Below are 26180 nucleotides of genomic sequence, written 5' to 3' on the forward strand. Positions count from 1 at the left end.
TTGCTTCTCTTTTTTATTATCAATAGTTAGGGATGTATTTTAAATTACTACATTGTTTTTATGTTCTGGTAATTACATGCACTTAAAAGCATGAATAAAAGAACAATTTTATCCAATCTAAAAGAAAACACACATGGGCTATCTAAGATCTAGTGACTGGGGTGAGGATACCAAAGTAAACAAGCTGCGTCTCACCTAAAACGCAACTGCAGGTTTCACATCATATCAAGCCTTGATACAAATAGATTTAATTCGTTCTAGTTCTAAATATAAATTAACTGTGGTAGAAATACTGAATGTCTTCAGCTAGTGGAGGCAGTTAACACAAAAGAGGGGATTTTTAAGCAGACATACATTCTAGAAGGTACATCAGTGTACCATGCACACACTCAGTTTTGGAAGGTGGGTAATAAAAAAAATAATTAAAAAAAGAGAAAAAAAAACAAGATGATGTAACATGTGAGCAACATGCAAAACTTTACATCATAGTCAAATATCGTGTCCAGGAACAAATTAGGACCCTGGAACTATTCGGCAGCAATGCTAACCAATAAAAAAAAGAAACTTCCAGCACTTAGTTTAAATGGTTGGTTTTGTCAACATATTCCCATTATTTATTGACTACCACAAAATCCCAAATTGCATTAATTCTTTGACATTTTCATACATAGTGACTAATAATTCATCTGTATTCATACTTTTTTCGATAAAAACAAATTACACAAATTAGTACTTGACCAACAGTTTAAAAGGGTGCACTTAGGGACTTGAATTAAAAACTAGTATCTAGCCTCAAAAAGATGTAGGCTAGGAATTTTATCAAAACAGCAGAATCTACCTTTTAAGTTAATTTTTATTTGTTAGGAAGTATGTTTCATGTAAATTGCCCAACAGTAGCACAACACACAGTCAGTATATAATTAAATTCTTGCATTAATTCACTGCATTTGTTATCTGTATGGAAATTTGAACATTCCATAGATAATTCTTTTCTAAAACATTTACAATAAATAATTTAAGAATGGACTACTCAGTGGAGTGAAGAAACATTATTTATACCTTTCTTGTGTTAAAGACAGTAAGCCTTTCTTAAAAAAAAAAACACAACAAAAAAAAAAAACCTTCCATCACCCCAAACAGCTGTCGTTCAAATCATTCCCTGTAATCTTGCAGTCTAACATGGGCATCAGCTGGTCTTCTGCCATCAATGTGTTAATCACAATTCTTAAATGGGCAGACTGCAGCTGTCAGGCCAAGCAGTTTTCATCGCCATGCACGATTCAGTAATTTCACTTCTGCCAGCCTCTTGCTGATCATGGTAGCGAAGAACAGACCAAGGAGAACACTGCTGATCAGCACATAATCATAATCATCCTTGAGGACATCAAATTGTTTAGAAGGATAAACTCTGGTTTGGTAGATATCAAGGCCATATGCAACCACCTACAACAGAAGGAAAAAAAAAAAGAAAGTCTTTCAAGCCATGCAGTGAAGTGGTACTGAACTGAGGTTAGGTAATTTTTATTTAATTTAAACCAAACAAATGGTTGCAAACTTTTACATGGAAGAATTTAGGTTCTCTCATATTTATCACATTAAGTATATGACCATAATTGTAGTTTGTTGTAATGAAGGAACTGTCGTGAAACCTTAAACCCCTTGTTGGTAAAATCAATGCATTTAGTCATAATGGAACACAGTTTTTTGCACTGTACTGTATAATACTATGTACTATAATGACACAAAGTTAAAAATGAATGGATAATTCAAGTAACAAGTAAAGATATTATGATTCAAAATAAACTTCCTCACCAGGCATGTAGACTCAAGGCCAGATGGGGCAGTGTAGATGCCCCTCACTCTCGACACAGTTTGATTGTAGTTAATAAACCACTCAGTGCGTATTGGCATTTCAGGAGAATATGGTATTAGATTTTCCTCTCTAGAAACAAACAAAATATTTAGTCAAAACAAAATATCAACAGTCTGTGATTAACTAAATAATCAATAACAATCACCCGAGAACACAAATAACAGTTTAAAGTGCTGAGTCACTCTCTGGTGAGTGTTTTGTGTCAAATCAAACTAAAGGGATCTCGTTGGAGTTAGATCTAAATGTTGTTGAACAAGTTACTGCAATGCAAAAACAAGTGATGATTAGTTTGATGTTCAATTCGATTAAAAAAAATGGAAGCTTGAAAGTCATAAATGTGTTGCTACCAAGCGTAATTTAGCCTTGATGCTCACCGGCTGTGTTCTGAGGCCACTTCTGGTCTCCGGGGGTCCAGAAACATCTTTGGTAAAGACAGGATGTTTCCTGATGGGAGTCCCACTGAAAAATCACCAACATTAGAATTAGTTCGTACATATCAGAGCTCATTAAGCTGTTCTCTATAGTTTTACATTATATAACATTAAAGAGAGCTGAACCTACCAAGGAGGTGACGACTGGTGATGCCCTTCTCAGTCAGCGTGGCCTCTAGAGTGCTTATAGGAGAAGGGAATATGTAGGATTGTTGCAGAACCTGAGGAAGGTGAGGTCTATCCAGAGAGCTGAACACTGTGCTGTTATACAGCTCCATTCCTTCAAAGAGCTCGAGCACAGAGAACTCATTCCTCCTAGACTTTGTGTTCCAGTACGCGTACTAGAGGAAAAACAAGCATAAAGCACAGCATTGAAGAATGTCAGGGTGAACAAGTCACTTGCCTGTGTGCCTTATGTACATGAATGTACACATTACTGATCAGTTCACTTTATTCACAGTTGCCCTATGGATTAAAATAAATCCTAGACATTTATTTAGAAGCCTGCTTATATAACAACAACCAAAACTCCTTACTGACTTTCCCCCAAAGGACTTAACGGATATGTCTGTTTTAACGTAATGCGCTCCAAATGGAAAATATGTCTCTGTGGCACAGACTGTACTCTGTGCAATTTTAGAGATTTAACAAAGGGAAAAAAAAAAAGACGTAACCCGAGTACTCACCACTACCCAGTTCTCCGAGTGCACAAAGTGAACAGGTCCTCGTGCCTTCCTCTGCACAGCTTCATGGACAATACGGCCAGTCACGCCATCGATTAGAAATATTCCCACAAAACTGCGGTCCTGATGGGTGTCTGTGCTTTCAGTTACCACTGCAAGCAGGTTGGGGTTCAGATACTGGAGGAGAAAAAGTACAATAAGGGACATTTTTTGAAAAGGACAAACAATGTTTTTTCTCAATTGTTTATACTATGGGCGGCACATTGGTTAGCACTGTCGCCTTGCATGTCCAGGGTCCGGGGCCGATTCCCGGCCAGACTCGATTTCCGTCTCTGCGTGCATGGAGTTTGCATGTTCTCACCCTGCTTGGTGGGTTTCCTCCCCAAGGAGGTGCATGTTTTTTTTAAAGAAATACTTGAGGATATGCAATGGGTGTCTGCTCAATGACCTTCCTGTCATTGCAACCATTTTCATTTATGGATAAATCTTTTATGGTGACCTAGGCCTAGCAGTCTTACAGTAATTGAGAATGAGATCAGGAGTACCTTATAAAGCACACTGCGGTCCCCCATGACTCGGCCCTGGGAGTGGACATGCTCATTAGCACGCTTGCCTTTCACTGCCACTATTTTCTGGACATCAGTCGGGATGACCACCTCCCAGATGAGTTCAGTGGACAGATCCTTAAGAAGGCGGAAACCAGACAGTCTGCCCTGACTCGAGTCCACCAGGTAAAAGAAAATGGAAGACGCCATCTCTTGCAGCTGCTGCAAGACATTCTTAGTGGATGGGAAAGCTGTGACCTGCAGAACAAACAGACAGACAGATTCATGTTATTAAAATAAGCTATTTCAGAGAAACCTCATTTGACAGTTGAAATAAGTCTTACCTTATACTGATCATCTATAAGAAGAACAACTTTGGAATAGTCCTGATCTATTATGGGAAGCAGCAGGGACTGAAGTATAGGTCTGGACAAAGCTGGAACACTGATATGGCTCTTCTTGCCAAAGATAGGATTAAAGACATAAAGGTTTCCCAGGCCTGTGTCCTACAAAACAAAGACCAATAGTAAACCATCGAACACTGAAAATATGTGTCAATATCGGGGTTCAGTTTACATTTACAACTTTTTAAAGAAAAATCACAAATGCTCAGAAACATCAGATGTTTATACCAATAAAATTACATTATATGAAAAAAATATGATTTAATTTCTATCTTTTTGATATCCTTGAGGAGAGCTCCACTGCTGACTCCACTGCAGAAATACTACACTGTATACGTAATAAAGTGCACTATGGGGTCTTCCGATATAATTTTTTCTTACCCATGCAAAATAAAATGACAAAAGTAGGCTGCCTTTGACCCATGGGTCTTAGGCTCGACACCTATGCTCTTATTAATGGTTTAAGACCTACGGAAAAATGTACAGGGACAGGGTTGGGGTGCTAAAATGTACAGATTATGGTAATGTTAGAACATTTGTGTGGCAGCCTTGGAAACCCCTTCACATTGGGAAGCTTTAACATTTACAACTACAGTTACACTCTGGTTTCCCCAAATTCAGCTGTGGTACATGAGCGTAGCAGATATTTTGATAACTGTTATCAGATAAACTAAAGGGATTAGGGCCGAACAGCGGATTAGTCGATGAACATGCCATTCCACTGAGTGAGGGGTTTTATTATGGCGATTCTGGTGTTTAGACCCAATGTTATGAGTTCTCATTGCATTGTGCTTGAGCAATAATTAGCTGTGATTGCTACTGTAAGTTTGACACAGTCATTCATCAATTCTTTTTTCTGACCACATTTCTTTTTTAAAGTTGACAATTCAGCATTATCCTTCAGGTTTTAAGAACATGTTGGGTGGTCCTTGCTACGGAAATGTACTATACATTTGTGCATTTTATGTAAACCTTTTTTCCCCCGAAGTTACATTATTTTATAACTGACATGAATCTTATTCAATTAAACACCAGTTAATTAAGCATGACTAAATGTGGTAAAGATGATTCAGGTATTTTAATAATACAATAAAACCACTCACCTTATCCTTAATGAGTAAAGTGCACTGGGGTGGGTGAGGAAAATGAGCAGTTGTCCTTTGCACCATCAGTTTGAAAACCGAGTTGGGCTTGATATACTCCAAGTACTGCTTCCACAAAATGGTCCCGGACTTACTGTCAATGCCGAACAGCTGAAGAAAAAAAATGAGTACAGAAGTTTTATTTCAGTAAAATAACTATTTTGTGTTTATCCAAGCTTTTTCATTTAAGATAACAAGCCTTTAAGAAATTGATCTTTGATACAACTATACAAAATCAAAGTTTATTATTCGAAAAACACCTTTCTAAAACCTTATCGCATTATACCTTCCCTGAGGCAGTCACCATCACCATCATCTTCTGCAGGTTGAACTCATCCCGAGACAAGGTTTCAATGGTGACTTCATTTTTCACATGGCTGCGAGGCTTTCGGGCATCATAGAAGAGTTTCCACAAATGGCCAATCCAGGACTGCAGGAGGATAAACTGGGACGAGAGGCGCTTTAAAACCATGGCCAAAAGCCCGTCTGCAAATATTACAGTAAAGCAGTGTTGGTAAACTAAGACATACTGGCTTTTTATTTATACCCGTGTTACTGCCGTTGTAAATACCGCCAGGAATCAAGTTATTAGCCACCATTAAGTCAAATAAATTGCACATTGTTTAAAAACAAAAAACAGCAGAAGCAAATTACCTTGAATAGCTGGATCCAAGTGCAGCAAAATGAAAGCGCAAAAGGAAAGAATAATACAAAGACAGCACAAGACAAGTCAAGAGTGCATTGGACAGATGAAAGACTAGTGCACTAGTGAGGACAAGCAGTGTGAGTAAAAGGCAGCATTATGAAATTCAAAATATTCAGGACAAAGTATAATTTGAATGAATTTTCAGCTTCAAGTTCTTACAGCAGTTTTTTGGATAAGTGAAACAGAAAAGGTAAAAGTATATTAATATTGTGCATAGACAAACATCCCGAAATATTCAAGCCCAAATCACAATCACCAAAATAAAACAGATAAAGTTATCATACTGTAATAATCATCATAGTAAACGTTACCAGCTTTCTTTCCAAATTCGCCTTCCAGTTCTGCTTGTGTTCCAGTAAGTGGCAAGTCCACCATCTCCATAGTAACCACATTAGCGAGAGCCTCTTCCCTAGTCCACACTACCCGGCCTGCACATTGGAAGTGTATTAGATTGCTTTTTAAATTTAGGGTACAACCTAGGTAGTAGGGCACTGAGAAATCCTAAGCACTTTTAGGAACGTGACAATTTTTGTTGAAACAGGTCACTGCCATTAGGTGTTGGTCTGCAATTATGTTTACGTAGGTGGCACATGTCCATATGAATGCCAGTATGCCCATTCTTTCATCACACTACCTCTGCTAGCTTGCGTTCATCTCATAATGCATCCTGGTGCCATCTCTTCCTCAAATAAGTGCACCCAAATGTCCATATGATGGAAAAGAAAATGTTATTCATTACATCAGGCCACCCTTTTCTTCCTCACCCTATGGTCTAGTTCTGATACTCACAGGTCTATTGTAGGCTCTTTTGGCAGTGGACAGGGGACAGCATGGACACGCTAATCAGTCTAAAGCCACATATGCAGCAAGCTGCAATGCACTGCGTTCAGTCACCTTTCCATCATAGAAACCCTTAGCTTTTTCAGCAATTTATGGGATTGGACAGTGAGGAGAAAATGAGCCTGATGAGGGATGGCTGTGTAAAGCTACCATAATGTAAATAATAACTGGAACTAACTTGTTCCACAACAACTAAAAATTGTTCTAAGGTATATACAGTAGACATCTTTCAGCTATTAGCTAAAATTTGTAATCACTGAGACATCTCTAGTATATGAGGAGAAAAAACATATAAGCATATTACCCCAGTTAATTAGTATTGGGAATACAGGATCTCTGTTGTTTTCCTAACTTAAATGGGTGCTGATGATAAAATTGGGATACTCGGTCAAACACCATTCACCATCCCATGCATAAAGTTTCCATGCATACGCACCAGGCTGCTGTAGAAAAGTTAGAAGAAGATCTTCAGTTTGTACAATCACCCTGTAGCCCACAGAGTCATCTTTCTTCAAGAAGGCGTTGACATACAACTGGAAGAACCATTTAAATTTGCTTAGCTCTGTGGTCCAAAATGATGATCTTTGTTCTAAACGTCATATAAAAACAAATACCCTAGTTGGCTTTCCTCCATTAGGATCCAGGATGTAGGTGACAGAGGTATCAAGTAGCCTCCTTCCTGCATCAACACTGAACAGGTTGATAGTACATGCCTTGAAATAAAAATAGAATAATATTACATATAATTGCTACTTATGAATTAGCAACCTCTTGGCTCTTTACTTACTGTTTCATTTTTTGGAGACATCACAGCAGCCACTGTCTTTTCTCCAGTATTTGCAAAAGCAACCAGGTATGACTGAAAAAAAAATTAAATGAAAGGTATAAGTTTATGAGAACTGAGTTTTAATTAGATAAATATAAATATGATTCAAATGTAATCAGCGCACTGGGTTAAAGTCTCTGAGAAGAGCAACAGCGCCATGGTTAAGCTGTAGCAGGACGTGATGATCCGGCCCGAGCTGCAGGAAGAATTCAGGCAGAGGAGAACGGGCAGGGTGGGTCTGAGTGGAGATCAGACGCGGCTGAAACCCTGAAGCCACCTCTATGCCAACAGTCTGAAAAGAAAGATATTATAACATTCTTCACACAGAACAAAAAAGTAGCCCTATTAAAGACAAAGTAAAAATTTAATCAGAGTTAATTAAATTGATACCTGGAGTGGAATTTGGGTTGGTTTTGACTGATCCTCAGATTGCAGTGGCAAGGTGTATATAGACTCTGTGCTTGAGTCAACGCATAAAAGTATTCCAGGACCAACCACCACACAACTAGACTGTAAGCTGCTTATCCACGGAGTATCTACTGATTTCTGAAAACAATAAAAGGTCAGAGGATTTCACACAGAAATAGAGATGTCCAGTTAACTGCAAAAAAAATTCTGAACACCACAAGACTGTTATATTATACACATGATAAATTATTTTTACAAAATGTTCAATTTATGCACGTTTGGATATTAATAGTGGAACAACCATAAAATTTTAAATGTGATACATTCCACGTGCCTTTAAGGACTTTTCAGACCATCTCTTGCTATAGATTTTGGCTTTTTGAAAATCTTTTCATCCTTTGGTTTGTCCTTGCATGCGCGTTTCTTACCATTGCAGTTATGTTGTGGTTTTGATATCTTAGACATGCGCGAAGTCGTGTGCTGCCTATTACAAACGCTCCTGAACTTCTAATACTATTTTCCTCTATTTCTTATTCTATTTCTTCTTTTTTTTTTTACATGTCTTCTTAAATCTTTATTTTCATCAGGAGTTTGTTCTGTAATGAAAGAGAATTTCCCCACGGGGATCAATAAAGTAATTCTGATTCTGATTCTTACTCATAAGTACTTCTGTTTGAAAGTTCAATAACTAAGATAAAATCAGTTTTCTCTAACATTAATATCAGTGCTTCCCAAAGTAAATACAGGAATTAAATGTTTATTTTTGTAGTTAAATTTAAAATGAACCTAAAACATTTAGATTTAGATGTTCACTTAAAAAGTACTTACAGTAAAACAAAGTCATGAGATTAAAATTATGTTATTAATCATTAAAAATAAACAGTATGTAGGAAAAAAAACATACTGTATATACATTCAAATTTTTAGATTTTACATTAAACTGCAGTCATCTAAAGTTTGAGAATATCTGGTGTATATAATAGATAATAATGAACTAGACACAATAATGAGGTCTAATCAACTTATTTACCCACAGACCCAAACCAGAACTTCTGACCTTAACTGCTGTAATTATTAGACCATGTCATTAGTAATGACATCCAGTAGGAAAAAAAGAAATAAAATGTCTGTATAATAATGTATAAAGTAGTTATTTTGTAATTAATTAATATATCCTAACAATTAAAACTAAACAGTACTAATAATAAAATAAAATATATTATACTATCAACAAGCTTAAATTAAAATTGTCCTTTTTTTTAAAAAAACCGCCATCAGAGAAACAAATACTGAACCTGTTTCACTTGCATTAAGTCACTAAAGAAAAATGTACCATAATCAGCAATTTACCTGTGTCATGATCTCTCCATCTTCAATGTTATATTCAACAATGACGATGTGAGAGTTGGGGACCACACCGAGAATATAAAGCGGCCCGTTTCCTCCGGAATAGACCATCTGATACTGAACAGTGTCACTGTAGGGTACAAAAACAATGGAGGCAAAAATATATCTCTTCCTGACATAGCTGAACCATAATTATTAATGGACGTGTATATTGGCTTATGAAATCAGTGAAAAAGAAAAAATATATAATTCATTTAGTAAAAAAAAGCCTTGTTTTACCTGTCTGGGAGATTTTCCACCCATTTCTGATGGCCATTTGATAGGTAATGCAGAGAGATGGCAGATTTCTTAAGCACTGCCACATACTTCACCAGGTCCTGCACTCCCACAAACACAGCAGACTGAAAGCTAAAGTGAAAAAAAGCACTGTTACTACATCTGTGATTTGAAACAGTGCAGGTACAATCTGGCTTTTATTAGAACCCAACCTTCCAGTTTCAAGCACGGTCTCCCAATTCAGGCCACCGATGGTGCTCTCCCAGCAACGCAGAAGACGTCCATTCCCAACAACAACAACAGCATCTACATAAAGAAATTAAAGAAAGTTTTACAACAGTGCATCCATTGGAAGGGTTTTCTCAAGGAGATAAGTCATACAGATTCATCTTTACCTTGCCCATGAACCAGCAGTGTATCTATGTGACCCTCTGGTCCTGGTTTGTCCACGTGTCTCCAGACTGAAATCAGAAATAGGAATTCAGTGAAATTATCATTCAATATTGATCTCATTTACAGCACATATTGGCATTTTGGAAAATATATTAATAAGATTAGGGGATATTTATTTACAAATAAATGTGTTGATTACTACATTACAAAAAAAATATATATATATATAAAATTACTATTAAGTAACTGGAACGTACTTTAGGCAGATCATCAGAAATTCATACTAAGTAAAATGTGTCCATAACAGTAATACTATTTACATTTGCTTTAATTTATAGTCACAAGGGATTTTAATAAATGTTATTAATTACATGAAGAGGCATTCATGTCAAACTGAGACTTGTGATGAAATTTCTTGTGAATGAATGCCAGTTAAAAACCGCAGGAAGACTTCAAGCACAGGACAGTAATAAGACGTTTAGCCGCAGTAAAACTTTTGAATAGCACGATGATTTTAAAGAAGGTTGTACATCCATGAATAATGATCCCAGCTGAAGTGGCGCTGTACACACAATTATTCACAAACACCACTTGCGTTTACAGGAACTCAACTAGGAGTTATTGCCACATTCCCTGTACAGTTCTGACCTTGCTTCAAGTGATTTCTACATGTTTGGGCCATTAAAGGGGTTTGTGAGAGGCCAGCTTTTCAGACATGAAGCATGAGTGCATTGGTGTACCAGGTGATTAAAAAGAAGGAAAAAGCTGTAAATAAGTTCGACAGAGGGCCTTTTCTGAAAAGAGCACTTCTGAGTAATAAGCCGGATTTTGCTGTTTGCTATGTGTAAGGCACATGAGGGTGAATACTTACAAAGCTCTCCCGTTCTGGAATTGATGGAGGCAAAAATATTCTTTTCTGTTGCGACCAGGAGCTTTTTAGATGCTTGGGAATAACTATCAAAGAGTGCGAAACGCACCTCGCCAACAAACTGCTGTCTCCTGAAAGAAGATTGCAAAACGATAAAAATTAGCAGCTTATGCTTAATACAAGTTATTTTAGATGCTACTAACACATAGTAATGCATCTGTGAACTGTAAAGCACGGTTCAGCTTTAAGTGGTGGTACATTGAGATAATGCCACAGCCCTGACATCGGCATGGGACACAGCTTTCCTGATCCAATCCACTGACACATTTTGTGTTGTAAAATGAGTCTCCTGCTGACTGATATAGCAGGTGACCAGAAGCCTGCCACAGCTGGATGTCAATATCGGGTTTCTTATTGTAAATGTAAAAAAAAAAAAAAAACCTTGCGTTAACACTACCAAAATGTCCATCATATCAAGAGGCTCACGCGCAGTGGTGGATGTTACCCTACAACAAGTGATTGTTATAAATTTGTTATTTTCGCAGGTGATCTTATATTTCTCCCACCCACATTGCGTTCAGTTCCGCCTCCTGCAATACGATTGGCTAACAGGACACCCTAACAGGGAATCTGCTCCAATCAGCTCCTGCAAATCCTGATTCATCATGAAACTCTAGGCGGAAATATTTGGAAAGCGGGTGGGGAAAACAACGCCTCATATTCAATTAGCTAGCAATTAGCTTGACTAAAGCACCGGTACTGTAAAACCTCTCCAGCAAAACAAAATAAAAGCGGACAAAAACACGAACAACATCCACGTGCTAATAACACGTACGTACCAATCAAATTTGCCCACTTGGTCTTCGAAAACAGCGTTTGCAAAACATGTTAAATAGATAAAAATAAAGACCCTAGCTAGAAAGAGAGTCATTGCTGCAGAGGATCACTTCCCAGAATCCTTTGCGGTTTAGGACCCGAACCCGAATAAGACAGCACTGCCTGAACAGCTTTGTGACGGAATTAATTGTTTAATTCATAAACAAAAATAGTTTAGTATTTTTAAAATATAATTAGTATATATAATTTAGTAAGAAGATAACATTCATTGAAAAGGGACTCTTTAGAAATTCGAGTCGGCTCTTTCCTAAAAGTCAGTTTAAATAGTTTATATATAGGCAGTTTTTAGCAGTACACAGAATGTTTATTATTTATCTAACGTTATGCATAATGTATCAGTGTCTACACCATAAAACACACACACACACACACACACACAGGGTGTGAAAATGTAAAGACTTTTTTCATTTTTCTATTTCATAAAGTAATGTACAATTTGTTTCAATGAATCTGTATAAAAATATGGACTTTATTATAAATTTTTAATGCCTAGTTACTGGACATATGGTGGCTCAGTGGGTTAGTGGATAGCACTGTGGCCTTGCACCTGCAGGGTTGAGGATTCAATTCATGTCTTGGGGTCTTTGTGTGTGGAGTTCGCATGTTCTTCCCATGCTTGGTGGGTTTTCTTAGAGTACTCCATTTTCCTCCTACAGTCCAAAGATATGCAGATTAGGTTAACTGGTGTTCACAAATTGCCTGTAGTTTGTGAAATTTAAAATGGAAATAAATACAGTGGTAATACCTGGTCCCTAGTTGGACTACAGTGGTTCCTAAATAAATAAATGGATGGAGATACTGGATGGAGGACTGATGGTAGCGCTAGGTTTTTCTTCTCCGTACAAGCCTTTTTCCGAATGCCCCGAGCAATCGGAAAAAGGAAATCATCAGACAAAATTACTTTTTCCCAAGTAGGCTACCTTTTGCAGAATACTAGTGTGTCAGTCTGTACCTGATGTTTTTCCTGGACAGAAATGGCTTCTTTGCTGGCCTTTATGAAATGGATGAAGGTGAGCACTACCATCAGTCCGGTATTATGCCAATAGTGAAGCATCTTGAGACCATTCATGAGTGGGTTTGCTTCCCGGCCAAGGTAGAGGGCTCACTCACAATTTTGCCTAAAACACAGCCATGAATAAAGAATGGTACAAAAATCTTCCTCAGAAAACAACTTCTGCCAACCATCCAAGAGCAGTTTTTTTTTTTTTTTACAGTACCATATCCAGCATGATGGAGCACCTTGCCATGAGGCAAAAGTGATAACTAAGTGACTCCGAATTTGGATCCATAGGCAGGAAACTTATGGAGAATGGAATTCTTCATCCAACACCAATCCAGGTGGACAAGCACAGCGTACACATGAACGTGGCCACTCCAGGCCGTCTGATGGGAATACACGGTTGTTATAATTACTGCAGTTTACGGTCCCCCTCAAGCCAACACTGCTACTACTCTAGAGTACTTAATAGCAAGCAGCAGAGTGTTTGTTTAAAGTCACCAGCTATTACAAGCAAATCTAAAAAATGCTGCCTAAATTATACCATTATGTACTGTGTCCCACTAGAGGAGGAAATATGCTTGACCATGTACAGTAATATCAAGCATGGCTTCACTGCAGTTTACGGTCCCCCTCAAGCCAACACTGCTACTACTCTAGAGTACTTAATAGCAAGCAGCAGAGTGACCATCCAAATGGGGTGTTTGTTTAAAGTCACCAGCTATTACAAGCAAATCTAAAAAATGCTGCCTAAATTATACCATCATGTACTGTGTCCCACTAGAGGAGGAAATATGCTTGACCATGTACAGTAATATCAAGCATGGCTTCACTGCAGTACCATCCCCCATCTGGGTCAGTTGGACCACATCTCTCTGTTTTTATATCCAGCAGACCACTCATCAAGTCAGGGAAACCAGCAAAGCCAGAGGGAGCATCTGAACAGCTTCAGGACTGTTTTAATTGTACTGACTGGTCCATATTCAAGGCCAACTGAAGCTTTGCCAACCATTGGCAGTCACCTGAACCATTAATTCATAACATTAGTGCACCGCGACAGCGATAAGGAATCCGTATAGGAATCTGTAAAGCAAAACTTCAATTCCCCGGTTACGTCAACACAAACATGTAAAAGCTGGAACCCCAGCAAGAAAACTTTCAAGATAGAACAATTAAAAGATAAAGGATATTGCATTTATTAAAACTTTCTTTTTCTGTTCTGCTTAGTGAAGCACTATTTTTAAATGTGTATATAATGATATCCAATAAATGCAAAGCAATGCAATAAAATATATATATTTTTCCACAACTATACATGTATATGCATTTTTGTATCATTGCATAATGACAGTAATGTTTCAGGTTTGAACATCTTTTTGTGTAAATTCTCAAAATAACTTTGATGAACAGAGTTTTTTTCTTTGTTTTTTTTCCAAAAAGTACCTGCATATAAACTCTTTAAACTGACTCTTTTAAGTGAGAGCCAACTCGCATTTCTAAAGAGTCCCCTTTAATAAATGTTACCTGCTCACCTGAGATGAAAATCAAAGTAATATTCTACATTCTTTTGTATATAAATTAAACAAGTCATTCTGTAATAAATTCTGTCTTATTCAGGTTCCGGTTTTTGGAAGTGATCCCCTGCAGCTCTACTTTAGCTGCATTTCGATTGGCTAGTAGCTCCCTTAGGAATTAGACAGGGTTGTCCAGTTCCCCCATATCTCTTTCTTGTAGCTGGCCAACTTTTTTCAGTCCATCTCAATGAAAGCTGTGCGCAGGGAGTTAGTATTGGAAACAGACATATTATAATTAGTCAACTGGCAGATGATAATACATTATTTTTAAGTAATGCAGAACAAATTGCTCAAGCCACTGATTTTACATGTGTTCCTTAAAGCATCTAGGGTGTCGACAAACGGTAAGCTTTGAATGAATAACAAATGTAAATAAAATAAAGTTGACTATTCAGACATTAATATAGATTTAAAAAAGAGGCGGATAATCTTTACAGGTATCGGGTAGATAACAATAACAGTATCTGGAAGAACAAAGATATACTGTGCAAGAGTCTAGTGCCATTGTTTATTGGAATACACATGTGGACATCAATCTAGACACAAGCAGGACATTGACACACACTGCTCTTTAAGCTCTCCTTTATTGGTCTCCACATAAAGAGGTTCTGGAGACATGTCATGGACATTGTCCCCCAAATAGATCGTATCATCTCAAGCAGCACAATTAATATGGACGCATGTCTGCATATAAAGTGTTTAAAAATCCACTGTGCTAATTAAATTTCTTTTTAAAAAGCTATTTAAAAAAACAATTACAGCAATTATATTATTGGAACAATTTATTTTTCAAAATAAGGGTAGTCTTCTCCTTTTCCTGAGCTGCTGGAAAAGTGAGACGTCTATGTGCACGTGCCTTTTTAAACCAGTTGGAATGGCGAACGTGTCAATCACGTGATCGGGGCAACCGCTTGTCATTGGTCACATGACTCTCAGAGAAACGACACGTGACTAAAAGCGGTTTTTGTATTGACATACAGTATTTGTAAACGCCCTTTCTATTCGGCACAAGCTCCGGAGTCGCACATAACATTAGTAACTTCACACTGAGATACAAAATACTTTATTTCTTTCTGTTAACATGTTTTCCAAGGAGTGTTTGTGAAGACCAAGTGAGAAAATTGGATTGGTATGTACGTGTTGTCAACATGTGTTTGTTGTTGGTGCTCTTACAGCATGTTTTATTTTTCTGTAGGCAGTTTAAATAACAGGTGTTCTTCAATCCGCGATAACTATAATTATGTTGTTACTTAACGATTCTGCTCGTGCAAATACCGACAAGCTTGGGAACTGTTTCATTAATTCATTCATAAGAACATTATTTAATAGAGATATATTTTTTAGATATATATCATAATATGCTACCTCTAAATTCTACAATTAATGTGGTTGTTGGTCTTTGGTATGAGTGCACCACACCTCGTATGAGTGCATTAATTAGTTTTCACAATATGCTAGAGCCATGCTAGAGCCATTATCTGTTAATATATTATATATTATATATATATATTATTATAGAGCACATGTCTAAAACTCTGGCCTCCCAGGAACTCCTTTAATGCCTCAAACATGTGTGAATGTCTTGGAACAAGCTTAGGACTGTATAGGGAGATGTGGTGATAACTCCCAGCTGAGTTCTTGTAAAGTGCAAATGGTGTTGGTGAATGATTGTGTGTACAGGACAGATGTGTGTCTTCAGCAAGTTGGTGACAAGTTATCCATTGATTTGTAAAGATCAGTAATTAAACTCACTGCATGTTCACGGGTACAACTGCAGTGGTATCCGAGCCACATCGGCCGGGAATTAACGTTTATGGGCATGCAGCCTTCTTTAAACCATCTGCACAATTTATCTGTTTTTCTCTCGTCACCATACTGTACTTTATGTCTTCGGCAAATGTCAATCAGTATATATTTATATATTGCCTCCTTAGCCTGACACACCTGTCACTCTGGTATAGTGTCAATCTGGACTCATCACATAACCTTTTTCCATTATTACAAAGTCCAATCTTTATGATGATCGCTAGCAAATGTAAATGTTTTTTTTTCCTCATTAATCTCACTAAGATGGCCACACAGCTATTCAATACCAATCTTGAGTTGTTGTCAAATTGCGCATGTGCAAATGACCTAACTTTCACTATTAAATGCAGTTTGATTTTTACTGTGAGTTTTTTACCATGTTCTTTACTAAGCATTTAAGTGATCTCTGTTCATTAATTCTTTTTTCTTTTTCTGATCACATTTCTTCTATAAGGCTCAGCACAGTCCTTAGTGGTTTTATTAATGTGTTGGACAATTTTAAACCAATTCTTGTAATTTAAAATATCCTAAATTCTCCTTGATGCAGTAATTTCAGTCATGATGATAAGCCTATAATTCATATAATAAATATAGGCTGCTAACCCACTTTAATATCTTTACAGACTAGGCTCATGCTAACATGCAGTCGCCTGTTAAAGTTATCGTGGTTGGAGCCGGGAACCGCGGTGAGACATACTCCGACTTTGCCTCTGTCCACCCTGATCGCCTGAAAGTATGTCTAATTTTGTATTCTGTTGTTTTTTAGTTTATATGCCAAATAACAAGCTTTCAAAGTAGTCCTGTTGTGAGCATTTTGTCTCAATTACTTAGGCAGGCGAATCTAAGGAGGTTCTATGAGTTTTCTTGCTTGTTTGGTTACCATAGGTTGTTGGAATTGCTGACCCAAGACTTTTTGCACGAAAGAAGCTCCAGGAGCGTCACAACGTGCCCGAAGAAAATGTATTTGATGGTAACAGTCGATCTGTGTTTAAATCTATATGAGTTACCTTAATAATCTGTGCTGCTTTAAAACCTATTTTTACTCGTGGCTTTGTACAGACTGGCACTGTGTAGCACAAAGGGAGAAGTTTGCAGATGCAGTATTTATTTGCACTCCAGATCGCCATCATAAGGTTTGTACATTTTCTGAGGTGATCATTCATATCAATGCTTGACTAAACGGTTTTGCTTGTGTTGAAGAAAACTACTGCACAAATGCATATATAAGATAAGAGCGTCTGCCAAATGCCTAAATGTAAATGTAGTATTAATTTGCAGTATGTGATTTACGACCAATTTTATAATCATCAAACCATTCAATAAGCCCATGTGATTTACTCCTATTAGGATGAAGTTATTTTATTATAGGATTATAATGTAATCATTAACAACCATAACGTTGTATAGATTTGCAGGGCTCCTTCTAAGATTTTAGGTGGACTCAAACCAAAGATTTCTTTTTTCTTTCATTTTTTTCATGAACTTGGCACAGTAGTCATAGTTGGGGGAAAATACCCAATACTTCGAATGAGTTATATAACCCAATATCACGGTTTTCAATATAAACTGATATACTATGATATAGATTTTTTGCACTTGTCCTTGAAGTGCTGACTGTAGTGTAAAAAGTAACTATAAAGATGATATTTGATTTGCAGGAACCTGCAGTAGTTTTGGCGAAGAAGGGTTATCATATACTTCTGGAGAAGCCAATGGCGGTAAATATGCTCTTCTGATTAATTTTTTGTATTTTTTTTCCTTTTTAAAAGAAAATATTTTAAGATTAACTTTTAAACGGTTAGCTGTGTTAAAGTCATCTTACACATTGGTGACAGGAAAAAACTCTTTAATATTAATGCTGACTCTCCTAATCCTAATGCAGCAGTTTTCTCATGCTCAAATGCTACCTTTTGGACTTTAAAGGGCTATATTGTTTGTAAGGTAAACAAGAAAACATTCTTGAAATGGCTTGTTGATACCCAATTTTCAATTGCAAATTGTTGCATATCTTAATACAATACTCACAACACATGGGTGTTATAAATGGTTAATTATTACATTTTATTTGTTTACTGTTTCTTGACTAATGCAAAACAGCATCTGTTTTTTATTAACCTCTTTGGGATGGGAACCAATAAATATCTAACAACAAGGACAAAGTTAAACAGTGTTTGTATTTCAGTCATATTAGTGTCATAGCCTATAAGAAACTGTTAGATGTTGCTGTGGCAAAATTCAAACTTTAATTAATTTGGGGTTTTCTGCCAACACTTAATATTGTAATATTGTATGTGAATATATAAGCCAAATGTTTTTGCTTGTGGCTATTAATCACTTAAGCATATACAGAAGTTAAGGAGCACAACATAACAACAGTAAAAGGGCAGAAATGCAAGACTAGATATTCTAAATCACTTATATGCCAGTCCAAATATTTAGCAGTGTAATTACAGCGGCAAATGCCAAGTCATAGTAGAAAAAAGGTGAATTAAGTTTGTATTAAATGAGATTAAAAAGATCTATACTGTAAAAAAGGCTGTTTTTTATAAGACCTTTTTAATTTACATGTCACTCATAAAAAAAAAAACACGGTGTAAAAAACAAGGTGTAAACTGTATGATATCTGCCTGAAAATACATATCTTTTCAATTACTTATTAGTATTTTACAATATTTGACTGTAACATTACATTATTTTATCATATTTGGACACTATATTAGCTGTTATTTGACAAAAAAAACTATGAATAAAAACTGCAATTTGTCAGGTTTTGGGTCTGCATGGTATTGTGTGAGAGAGGGGTCGAGCAAATCAATGTGCTTAACTCAAATAAGCAAGATCTTATATATAGCAGCACTGACACATTGTCAGAAACACTGACTTTTGCTGCTAGAACTGTTTGAATAAAACTTGAACCAAGGACAAAAAATTCCTTCTTGCTATCATCTAATATGAAGATTAATAATTTATCGATTCATAACGTCTATTGGTAAAGAAAAATTTTATAAAAGAAATTTTATGACAATTTTACAAAATTGATATCTTTGTACAATTTTATTAATCCGGACACTGGGGCCAGGGGTAGCTCAGTGATTAAGGCATTGGACAACGGTTCGGAAGATCCCAGGTTCAAACCCCACAACCACCAAGTTGCCACTGTTGGGCCCTTGAGCTTAACCCTCAAGTGCTCAGATGTATAATCAGAAAAAAAATAAAATAATGTAAGTCGCTCTGGATAAGAGCGTCTGCCAAATGCCTAAATGTAAATTGTATTTTACAGAAAAATATGTACAAATATGGTAAAATTATGGCTCAAACAGAGCCACACCCGCTGACACCGCTCATGCTGACGTAGGGCTAAGAGCACACTGCTTCCATAGCATCGCCCATGTTTTGATGAGCAACACAGCACATGCTTGTGGGGTGGTGCCTAGGAATGCAGTGTGAATGTATAGACGTGATTATCTAGCCTCCAGTAGAAGCTTACGCACTATACACACCCTCCTTGGCAACAGAAATGAAAGTAGTATTGTGTGTGTATCAGTCACACTGTATTATCTTTCTAATACAGGTAGTCATGTTCCTGATTAGAAAACTCAGCAAGAGTTTATTGTAAGTTTTATTCTAAATATGTTAAAGTGGAGCTTACAAAATAACCAGGTTAAAGGAAATGGCCTTTTAAACTTTTTTTGCTTTATTTAGGTATCAATTTATCATTAGTGTCATAAATGAACAGTATTTTACTAATTATTATTTAAGTAATTTTTTTGTAAACTTCTGTTGTTTTTCCTTTTATTCCTGTTAAATTACAGCAAATTACTTGGCAGACTTAATTTCTGACTGTAAAATAAATTAGCCTATATATTGTATTTGTGGCACATATAATACAGATTATTTTATGGTTATTAATGTTTATTTTTTTCTCACAGTGTTCCATTTTTTAAATATTTGCTGTTTTTTGCAGGCACCAGTGCAGCCAGATTTTCCCTTATTTATTTATTTTTTATTATTATTATTTTTAAACAGTGTACTCTGTAATGAGGTGATCATGCACACAGTGCACGCCACAGAGGGAAGCTGTTTATTTCTTGTGTCTCAGCCGATGTGGTCAGAGTATTGCCCAGAATTCAAAGAAGGTTTATAGCTAATTTAAGAGCCAGCTTTCATCATTAAAAAAAAAAATGGACCAGGTCTTTAAACATCTTTTTTCCTTGTGACAAGAAATAAATTATCCATCCTTTACAAGGATGTGCTTTTAATAGAGACAACAAAGCACTACTGTAAGTCACTCTGGAGGAGGGATCTGCTAAATGCTTTAAACAGAAAAAAACCCCACTAGTTTAAACTTGACAGTACAGTATATTCTGTATGGGATTTAGCCATGAAATGTAATGACCTGAAGTTGATCAAGTCAAGGTTTACATTTATTATTCTTCTTATGGAAAATTGGTAATAAATTGTTAATAAATGTGCTTTTTTCCACTTTAAATGTATCATATTTTTCCTTTTTGTCTGTTTGAAGTGCTAGAAACTTACTGGTGGTTTAAAAGTTTGCAAATAAAGCACCAGTTTCAGTTTAGGAAGCTGTAGTTCTTTATGGAGCCCAAATGTCTGAGAGCACTAGTGAATTCTTTTTTTATTTTGCAACATTTTTTAAAACAATTACAAATCATATTACTCATGACAACATGAGTGCAATTTAGAACATTTAAAAAGAATTTTAAAGTGTTAGTATTTGATCTGTCCTCTTTTTGCTTTAACACCAGTGTATACTAGAGCGAAAAACCTTTGAGGAAAAACCTATTGATCCATTATAGGGAAAATCTACAGGAATGTTATCTGAACACACATTTCATTAGACAAGACTAAGATATTTCGCCACTTAAGATATTTACTTTTGTTGTTTTTAAATATTCTATTATTGAAAATTTTCTGTTTATTTCTATGGAGCCCCTAAAGTCCCAAATAATGTGGTTTCTTTTTATATTGTGGGAAAAAGTTATTATTATCTGTGCACAAGTTGTATATCTTGTTTGCACTTGTTATCTGGTGGGAACGAGTTGTTATTTTGTGTGCAAAAGTTATCTTTTACATAAAAACAGCTGGGCTATTTTTATTTCTGTTGACACTGTTGATTTACAATGTGTATTATTTCTTTATTTAAAGAGGTTACTTGGTTTGTGGATAGAAACAATGTACACACAGGATAACTTGTTCTTGCACAAGATATCATCTTGTATGCACAAGATAATTTTTAGAGGCACTGTGTTTATTTCTTATTTTAATTTAGTTGCTTTTTTTATGTGGTTTGGAGTGTTATGGATGCCACTGTATTGTAGAAACCTTTGTTTTTAAGGGTTTCTCCACATATTTGTTTTGTATAATGTCTTTTGATGAAAAATTAACTATATCTACTATATCTTACGTTTTTATTCTTGTGTCTAGGTGACTCTAGAGGACTGTACAGAGATTGCTGAGACTTGTATTCAAAGCGGTGTGATACTAACAGTGTGCCATGTTCTCCAGTACGACCCGTTCATCAGAAAAATAAAAGTAAACACAGTTTGGTGTCTTCACTGTCTGAATTTGCAACAGTGACTTCAAGAGAGATGTTTGTTACCACAGTAAGACTTGGGAAATATGGATTTACCTTTATTTTGCAGGTGCTTATTGACAGTGGAGCAATTGGGGATGTCATTCATATCCAACACTTTGAACCAGTAAGATAAATTCTGGGATAAGCATATAATGCATAGTTTAGATTAATTTGTATTGATCTGTATGATCTTTGTGTCAGGTGGGCTTTTATCACTTTGCTCACTCCTTTGTGAGAGGAAATTGGAGAAATGAGGCAGAAAGCTCTTTTGCTCTTTTAGCCAAATCCTGCCATGACCTGGACTTGATTCATCACTGGGCTGGAGGACGGAGGTTTAGATCATAAACACAAAACACAAAATCTGTTCTACCTGTTTGCTTTTGTTTAAAAGTACACAGTTTTTTAAAATTTTACTTTAATGGATTTCTTGTTTTTTATAATTTACAGGTGTATAAAAGTTTCATCATTTGGATCCCTCAGCCATTTCCGAAAAGAAAACAAGGTTAGTTTTCAACTGAATGACGTTGTTTTGTAATATCATATGAGAAGGTGGGATGAAAAATTTGTATCAACTACTAAACAAACATTAATCTTCATAATGTCCTTTTTCACAAATCCATAAATTTCTTTTCAATATGAACAGTTATTTAGAAATTGATAGTATGTTGTCGATTCTCAAAAGTTTGTGATTACTAAAAAAGAATTTACTAGTTGGCAACATTTAACATGTGTTTGGTTTGAAAGCCCCTCAGTTTAGTTTTGTTGTCACTTATGTGGGCTCAACCAAAATCTATGTACTAAAATAGTGTGTGTGTGTGTGTGTGTGTGTGTGTGTGTGTAGCCACCAGGAGCAGCAAATCGGTGCTTAGAATGTTCTGTTGAGACAGACTGTTCGTATTCTGCAAAGAAAATCTACCTGGACAGAGTTAAAAAGGTAAAATTTACTCAAGCTGCATTTCTGCTTTTCTGCCTCTGAACCAGAATGCTATGCCTGTTACATTCTTCATATGCATACTATATAGATTAAAATTATATTAAGTTGCTATTCTGGAAAAGAGTCGCTTGGTAAAGACATATCTTGCTAATTGCTGGGTGCTTTTAATTTTTTAGGGATGGGTGGGATGGCCAGTGTCAGTTGTGTGCAGAAATTCAGTTGTTGATATTGAGTCAGTAGCTGAGGCCTTGAAAACAGGTCCATATGGGCGCTGTGTTTATGAGTGTGACAACGATGTGTGTTCAAATCAGGTAAGGTTTTTTTTTCCCATAAAATTGGTCAAGTATCCAAAAACATACAATATCTTTCAACAAATATGAGCTAAAGGTTCTCTTTTTTTTAGGTTGTTAACATGGAATTTGAAGGAGGCCTCACTGCGTCTTTTAGCATGGTGGCATTTACGGAGGAGATATGTCAGCGCCATACAAGCATCTATGGCAGTAAGGTAGGATGTATTTACATTATATTAAGGTAGACGTATGTACTACTATTATATGACATTATTATGTAATAGTATTATATAATACTATTACAGTATATATGACTACTATATTATATGACAGTTATTTACTTGCATTGGTTTTTTGTTCATTCATTCATTCATTTAATCCTTTAGGGTCTGAAGTGATGCTGTTTTATTTATTTATTGTTTGATTGGTTTATGTATGTATGTTAAATCTCTGTTAAATGTTCCGCAGGGGGAGCTGACTTATGATGGCCGCCAGATCAAAGTCTTCGATTTTCTCACTCAGACGTCCACAAAGCACACAGTTGATGTGAAGGTACCTGGAAGCTTCGTTACAGGGGGTCATGGTGTTGCAGATTATCATCTCGTTGACGCCTTCGTCTCAGCTGTGGCGGTTAGTGACTTAAATCACTTGCACTTCCTATTTCTGGACTCATATTTTATAACATTTGTAATTATTGTAAGGGATAAAACATGATGGGTATGGATATTATGGAAAGCTGATTACTTTCCAGTTACAGCATATCCTGGAATCTCTCTTATACCACAATGACTCTTGTTTATAACAATTGTAAAACTTAAAAATTGTAGACTTAACATAGTAACATTTAATCTTGCGGAGTTTCAGCAAGGCAGTTGCACATAGTAATTTCCTTATCAGTTTCTTTTTTTCCTCTTTCCTGAATAGGACCAAATGACAAAAATGCATTTTTTTTGTTTAAGGGAAGCACAAAACTCTGTCTAGCTCTGCAATACAATACAATATAATTCAATTAAATTCAATGTAATTCAATTAAATTTTATTTGTATAGTGCTTTTAGCAATTGTCATTGTCGCAAAGCAGCTTTACACAATCAAAAGAATTATTTAAGTTTGTATGAAATGTGAATGTGTATGAATGAAAATGGTCAGTTTGTCCCTGGTGAGCAAGCCGAGGGAGACAGTGGCAAGGAAAAACTCCCTAAGATGGTAATAGGTAGAAACCTTGAGAGGAACCAGACTCAACAGGGAACCCATCCTCATTTTAGGTGAACCAGAAAGCAGGAAATGATCTGCATTTATACAGTGTGTTAGGTGGCAGGCAGTTCAGTCATAATAGTTGATGTTAATTGATGTTAATATGGAGTCCAGGTAGTTATTGGAGACTCAGGTAGACTTGTAGAAAGTTCCAATCCTGAACTATCGAACTGTCAAGTCCCCAGAGAAACAGTTGCCAACACCAGTCGAGGTAGAGAGAATCATCCCCAGGTCAGACAGGGATAAACATGGGATAAAAGGGGGAAAAAGACTATATGGATGTGAAGCGCCACTATGAGGGGAAAAAAAACATGGCTTGTTCGAGCAAACATACCTGTAGCAGTTCTGGGTGAGGGTAAAATACTCAAACTGAGAGCAGTATTACAGAGTCTTTTTATATTAATTTACTCAAAGCCTGTGCAAATAAATATTCACTAAAGATTGATTGTTGTCTGTATTCCATAAAAAATAAGAAGATATATACAAGTCCATAAAACTTCAAATTGTTCACGTTTAACGTAGTTACTGAAAATTTAAAATAATATTAAAATGCTCCTTAAATGATAAATTGTTTTTTTTTTATATAGATTTAGAATGACTGTAAATATGGGTTTGATTTCTCACACAAACCTGAAATTTTATTGACCAGACCTTTTTAAATTTTAATTCAGTACCTATGTGCATTTTTTTTTTAAGTTTTTATATTTATTTAGTTCTATATATTTAGTATTTATTTTAAAAGTAACATATGGTTTTGTGTTTCACTGCTTAGAACGGAAACCCACTGCTGACCCATTCCGGACCAAAGGAAACACTGGCAAGTCACAGGTTGGTGTTTGAAGCTGAACGTTCCCGTCTCGAGAACAGAGTTGTGATGTGTGCGACTGATCATGACTAAATGATGAACACCAAAGCTTCTTTTATTTTTATGACTGACTTTATGTTTTGGTTTGTCTGAGTTATTCTGCAGGAAGCATATGCGTTCAGGAGCCAATAATGACTGTGATCTGTGATAACATTACCTCTCTTCCATGTCAATACCAGTTAATGTAGGCAAATTGTGTTTCAAATTGTGTTGTGTTTCATTGCATTGTGACTCAGCAGTCCAAAAAGTCATTCCTGACCTCACGTGTTTTAGAGGGAGCACTTTAACCTTTACTCTCCTGAGTTTAGTATCCGTGGTTTAGAAGGAAAGTACTTAAAACAAAAAATGGGGAAAATAAAATGATGAATGTCTATTTACTAACATCAAGTAAATTTTCTTTTGTTTTGTGTACTGGGATTTTTAGAGATTAACTAATAAGGTATAAGTTTTACATTTGTCTCTTAATAGAACAAAATAAGCACAGTAGATTAAAATAATCAACATGTATAAAACAATTAAGTTAAGAACTGCAGTATATGTATTCATCCTTTATGTGTCCTTAATTATTTCCCTCCATTTATATGAATAAATGTTGAAATGAACCATCCTACATGTTTACACTTTCTTGGTTGTTTTGTACAGCTTAAAAGAGTAAAGCATGTCCCTACACGTTACTTTCTGACGAGTATGGATTTCAGTACACAATGTACACTGTAGCTCTTGGAAATCTGAGCCAGGATTGTTTCAGGTAAAACATTGGACTTATGATTTAGTCAGGTAGGAACCATTTTCTTCTGCTAGTGTGTCAAAGGTTAAGTGTTGGAACAGTTTATGTTTTTAAGCACGTTACTATACTGTGTCGTGGGTGGTTTCATGGTTTCATGTTGCAGAGGTAGGGCTGGACTTTGAGCCCATTGTTGAGGAGCAGTGTTTTTATGAGATTGTAGTCATATTTTAAATCCTGCAGATGGCAGAAGGAACACTTTGCGTAAACTGACAGATGTGCTATAGTACACTAAATAACTGTATAAAGGGTTAGTGGCTTGAGCAACAGCCATTAAATGCTGTGCTGTCAGGTTTACCTTGGAGTGGAGGGAGACTTGTGTAGTAAGCACTTCATTAGTCCTGTTGTTGATCAGCTTCTGTGAACGTCATTACTCTTAAATCCACCTTGATCTTTGTCTTTATTTACTTTATTATCCTTCCTTATAGTCTGCATATGTGTA

General features: G+C 36.2%; 2 protein-coding genes across 2 annotated transcripts; one reads left to right on the forward strand and one right to left on the reverse strand.

Annotated features, from left to right (window-relative positions):
- emc1 (ER membrane protein complex subunit 1) lies at positions 1 to 11704 on the reverse strand. Its single transcript, XM_053483108.1, has 21 exons — positions 11582 to 11704; positions 10746 to 10873; positions 9877 to 9942; positions 9694 to 9787; positions 9485 to 9613; positions 9209 to 9335; positions 7841 to 7996; positions 7575 to 7742; positions 7412 to 7483; positions 7239 to 7337; positions 7061 to 7157; positions 6096 to 6212; positions 5365 to 5564; positions 5040 to 5189; positions 3877 to 4038; positions 3533 to 3790; positions 2991 to 3164; positions 2435 to 2645; positions 2248 to 2332; positions 1813 to 1942; positions 1 to 1443 (listed from the first exon to the last, which is right to left on the reverse strand). The coding sequence occupies exons 1-21, from the start codon at positions 11671 to 11673 to the stop codon at positions 1264 to 1266; spliced, it is 2895 nt and encodes a 964-aa protein (XP_053339083.1). The 5' UTR covers positions 11674 to 11704; the 3' UTR covers positions 1 to 1263.
- Positions 11705 to 15179: 3475 nt separating this feature from the next.
- On the forward strand, positions 15180 to 25571 carry zgc:154075 (uncharacterized protein LOC556929 homolog). The gene is made up of 14 exons (XM_053482864.1): positions 15180 to 15339; positions 16640 to 16749; positions 16902 to 16986; positions 17076 to 17149; positions 17675 to 17734; positions 21462 to 21569; positions 21680 to 21736; positions 21814 to 21944; positions 22060 to 22114; positions 22454 to 22546; positions 22723 to 22857; positions 22950 to 23051; positions 23305 to 23466; positions 24862 to 25571. Exons 2-14 carry the CDS (start codon positions 16657 to 16659, stop codon positions 24985 to 24987), a joined length of 1281 nt encoding a protein of 426 aa, XP_053338839.1. The 5' UTR covers positions 15180 to 15339; positions 16640 to 16656; the 3' UTR covers positions 24988 to 25571.
- The last annotated feature ends 609 nt before the right edge of the window (positions 25572 to 26180 follow it).

Source organism: Clarias gariepinus, chromosome 22, assembly GCF_024256425.1.
Source record: "Clarias gariepinus isolate MV-2021 ecotype Netherlands chromosome 22, CGAR_prim_01v2, whole genome shotgun sequence".
NCBI classification, from domain to species: domain Eukaryota; kingdom Metazoa; phylum Chordata; class Actinopteri; order Siluriformes; family Clariidae; genus Clarias; species Clarias gariepinus.

What these genes read in the sequence shown, in the direction of transcription:
- emc1 (XM_053483108.1), bottom strand. Translation starts at nt 11,673, where the DNA reads ATGACTCTCTTTCTAGCTAGGGTCTTTATTTTTATCTATTTAACATGT. An exon ending in ACTGCTGGTTCATGGGCAAG is followed by an intron (nt 9,788 to 9,876) that starts GTAAAGATGAAT and finishes TTCTTTATGTAG; the next exon opens with ATGCTGTTGTTGTTGTTGGG. An exon ending in CAACCCAAATTCCACTCCAG is followed by an intron (nt 7,743 to 7,840) that starts GTATCAATTTAA and finishes CTTTCTTTTCAG; the next exon opens with ACTGTTGGCATAGAGGTGGC.
- zgc:154075 (XM_053482864.1), top strand. Translation starts at nt 16,657, where the DNA reads ATGCAGTCGCCTGTTAAAGTTATCGTGGTTGGAGCCGGGAACCGCGGT. An exon ending in ATATCCAACACTTTGAACCA is followed by an intron (nt 21,737 to 21,813) that starts GTAAGATAAATT and finishes TCTTTGTGTCAG; the next exon opens with GTGGGCTTTTATCACTTTGC. An exon ending in ATTTCCGAAAAGAAAACAAG is followed by an intron (nt 22,115 to 22,453) that starts GTTAGTTTTCAA and finishes GTGTGTGTGTAG; the next exon opens with CCACCAGGAGCAGCAAATCG.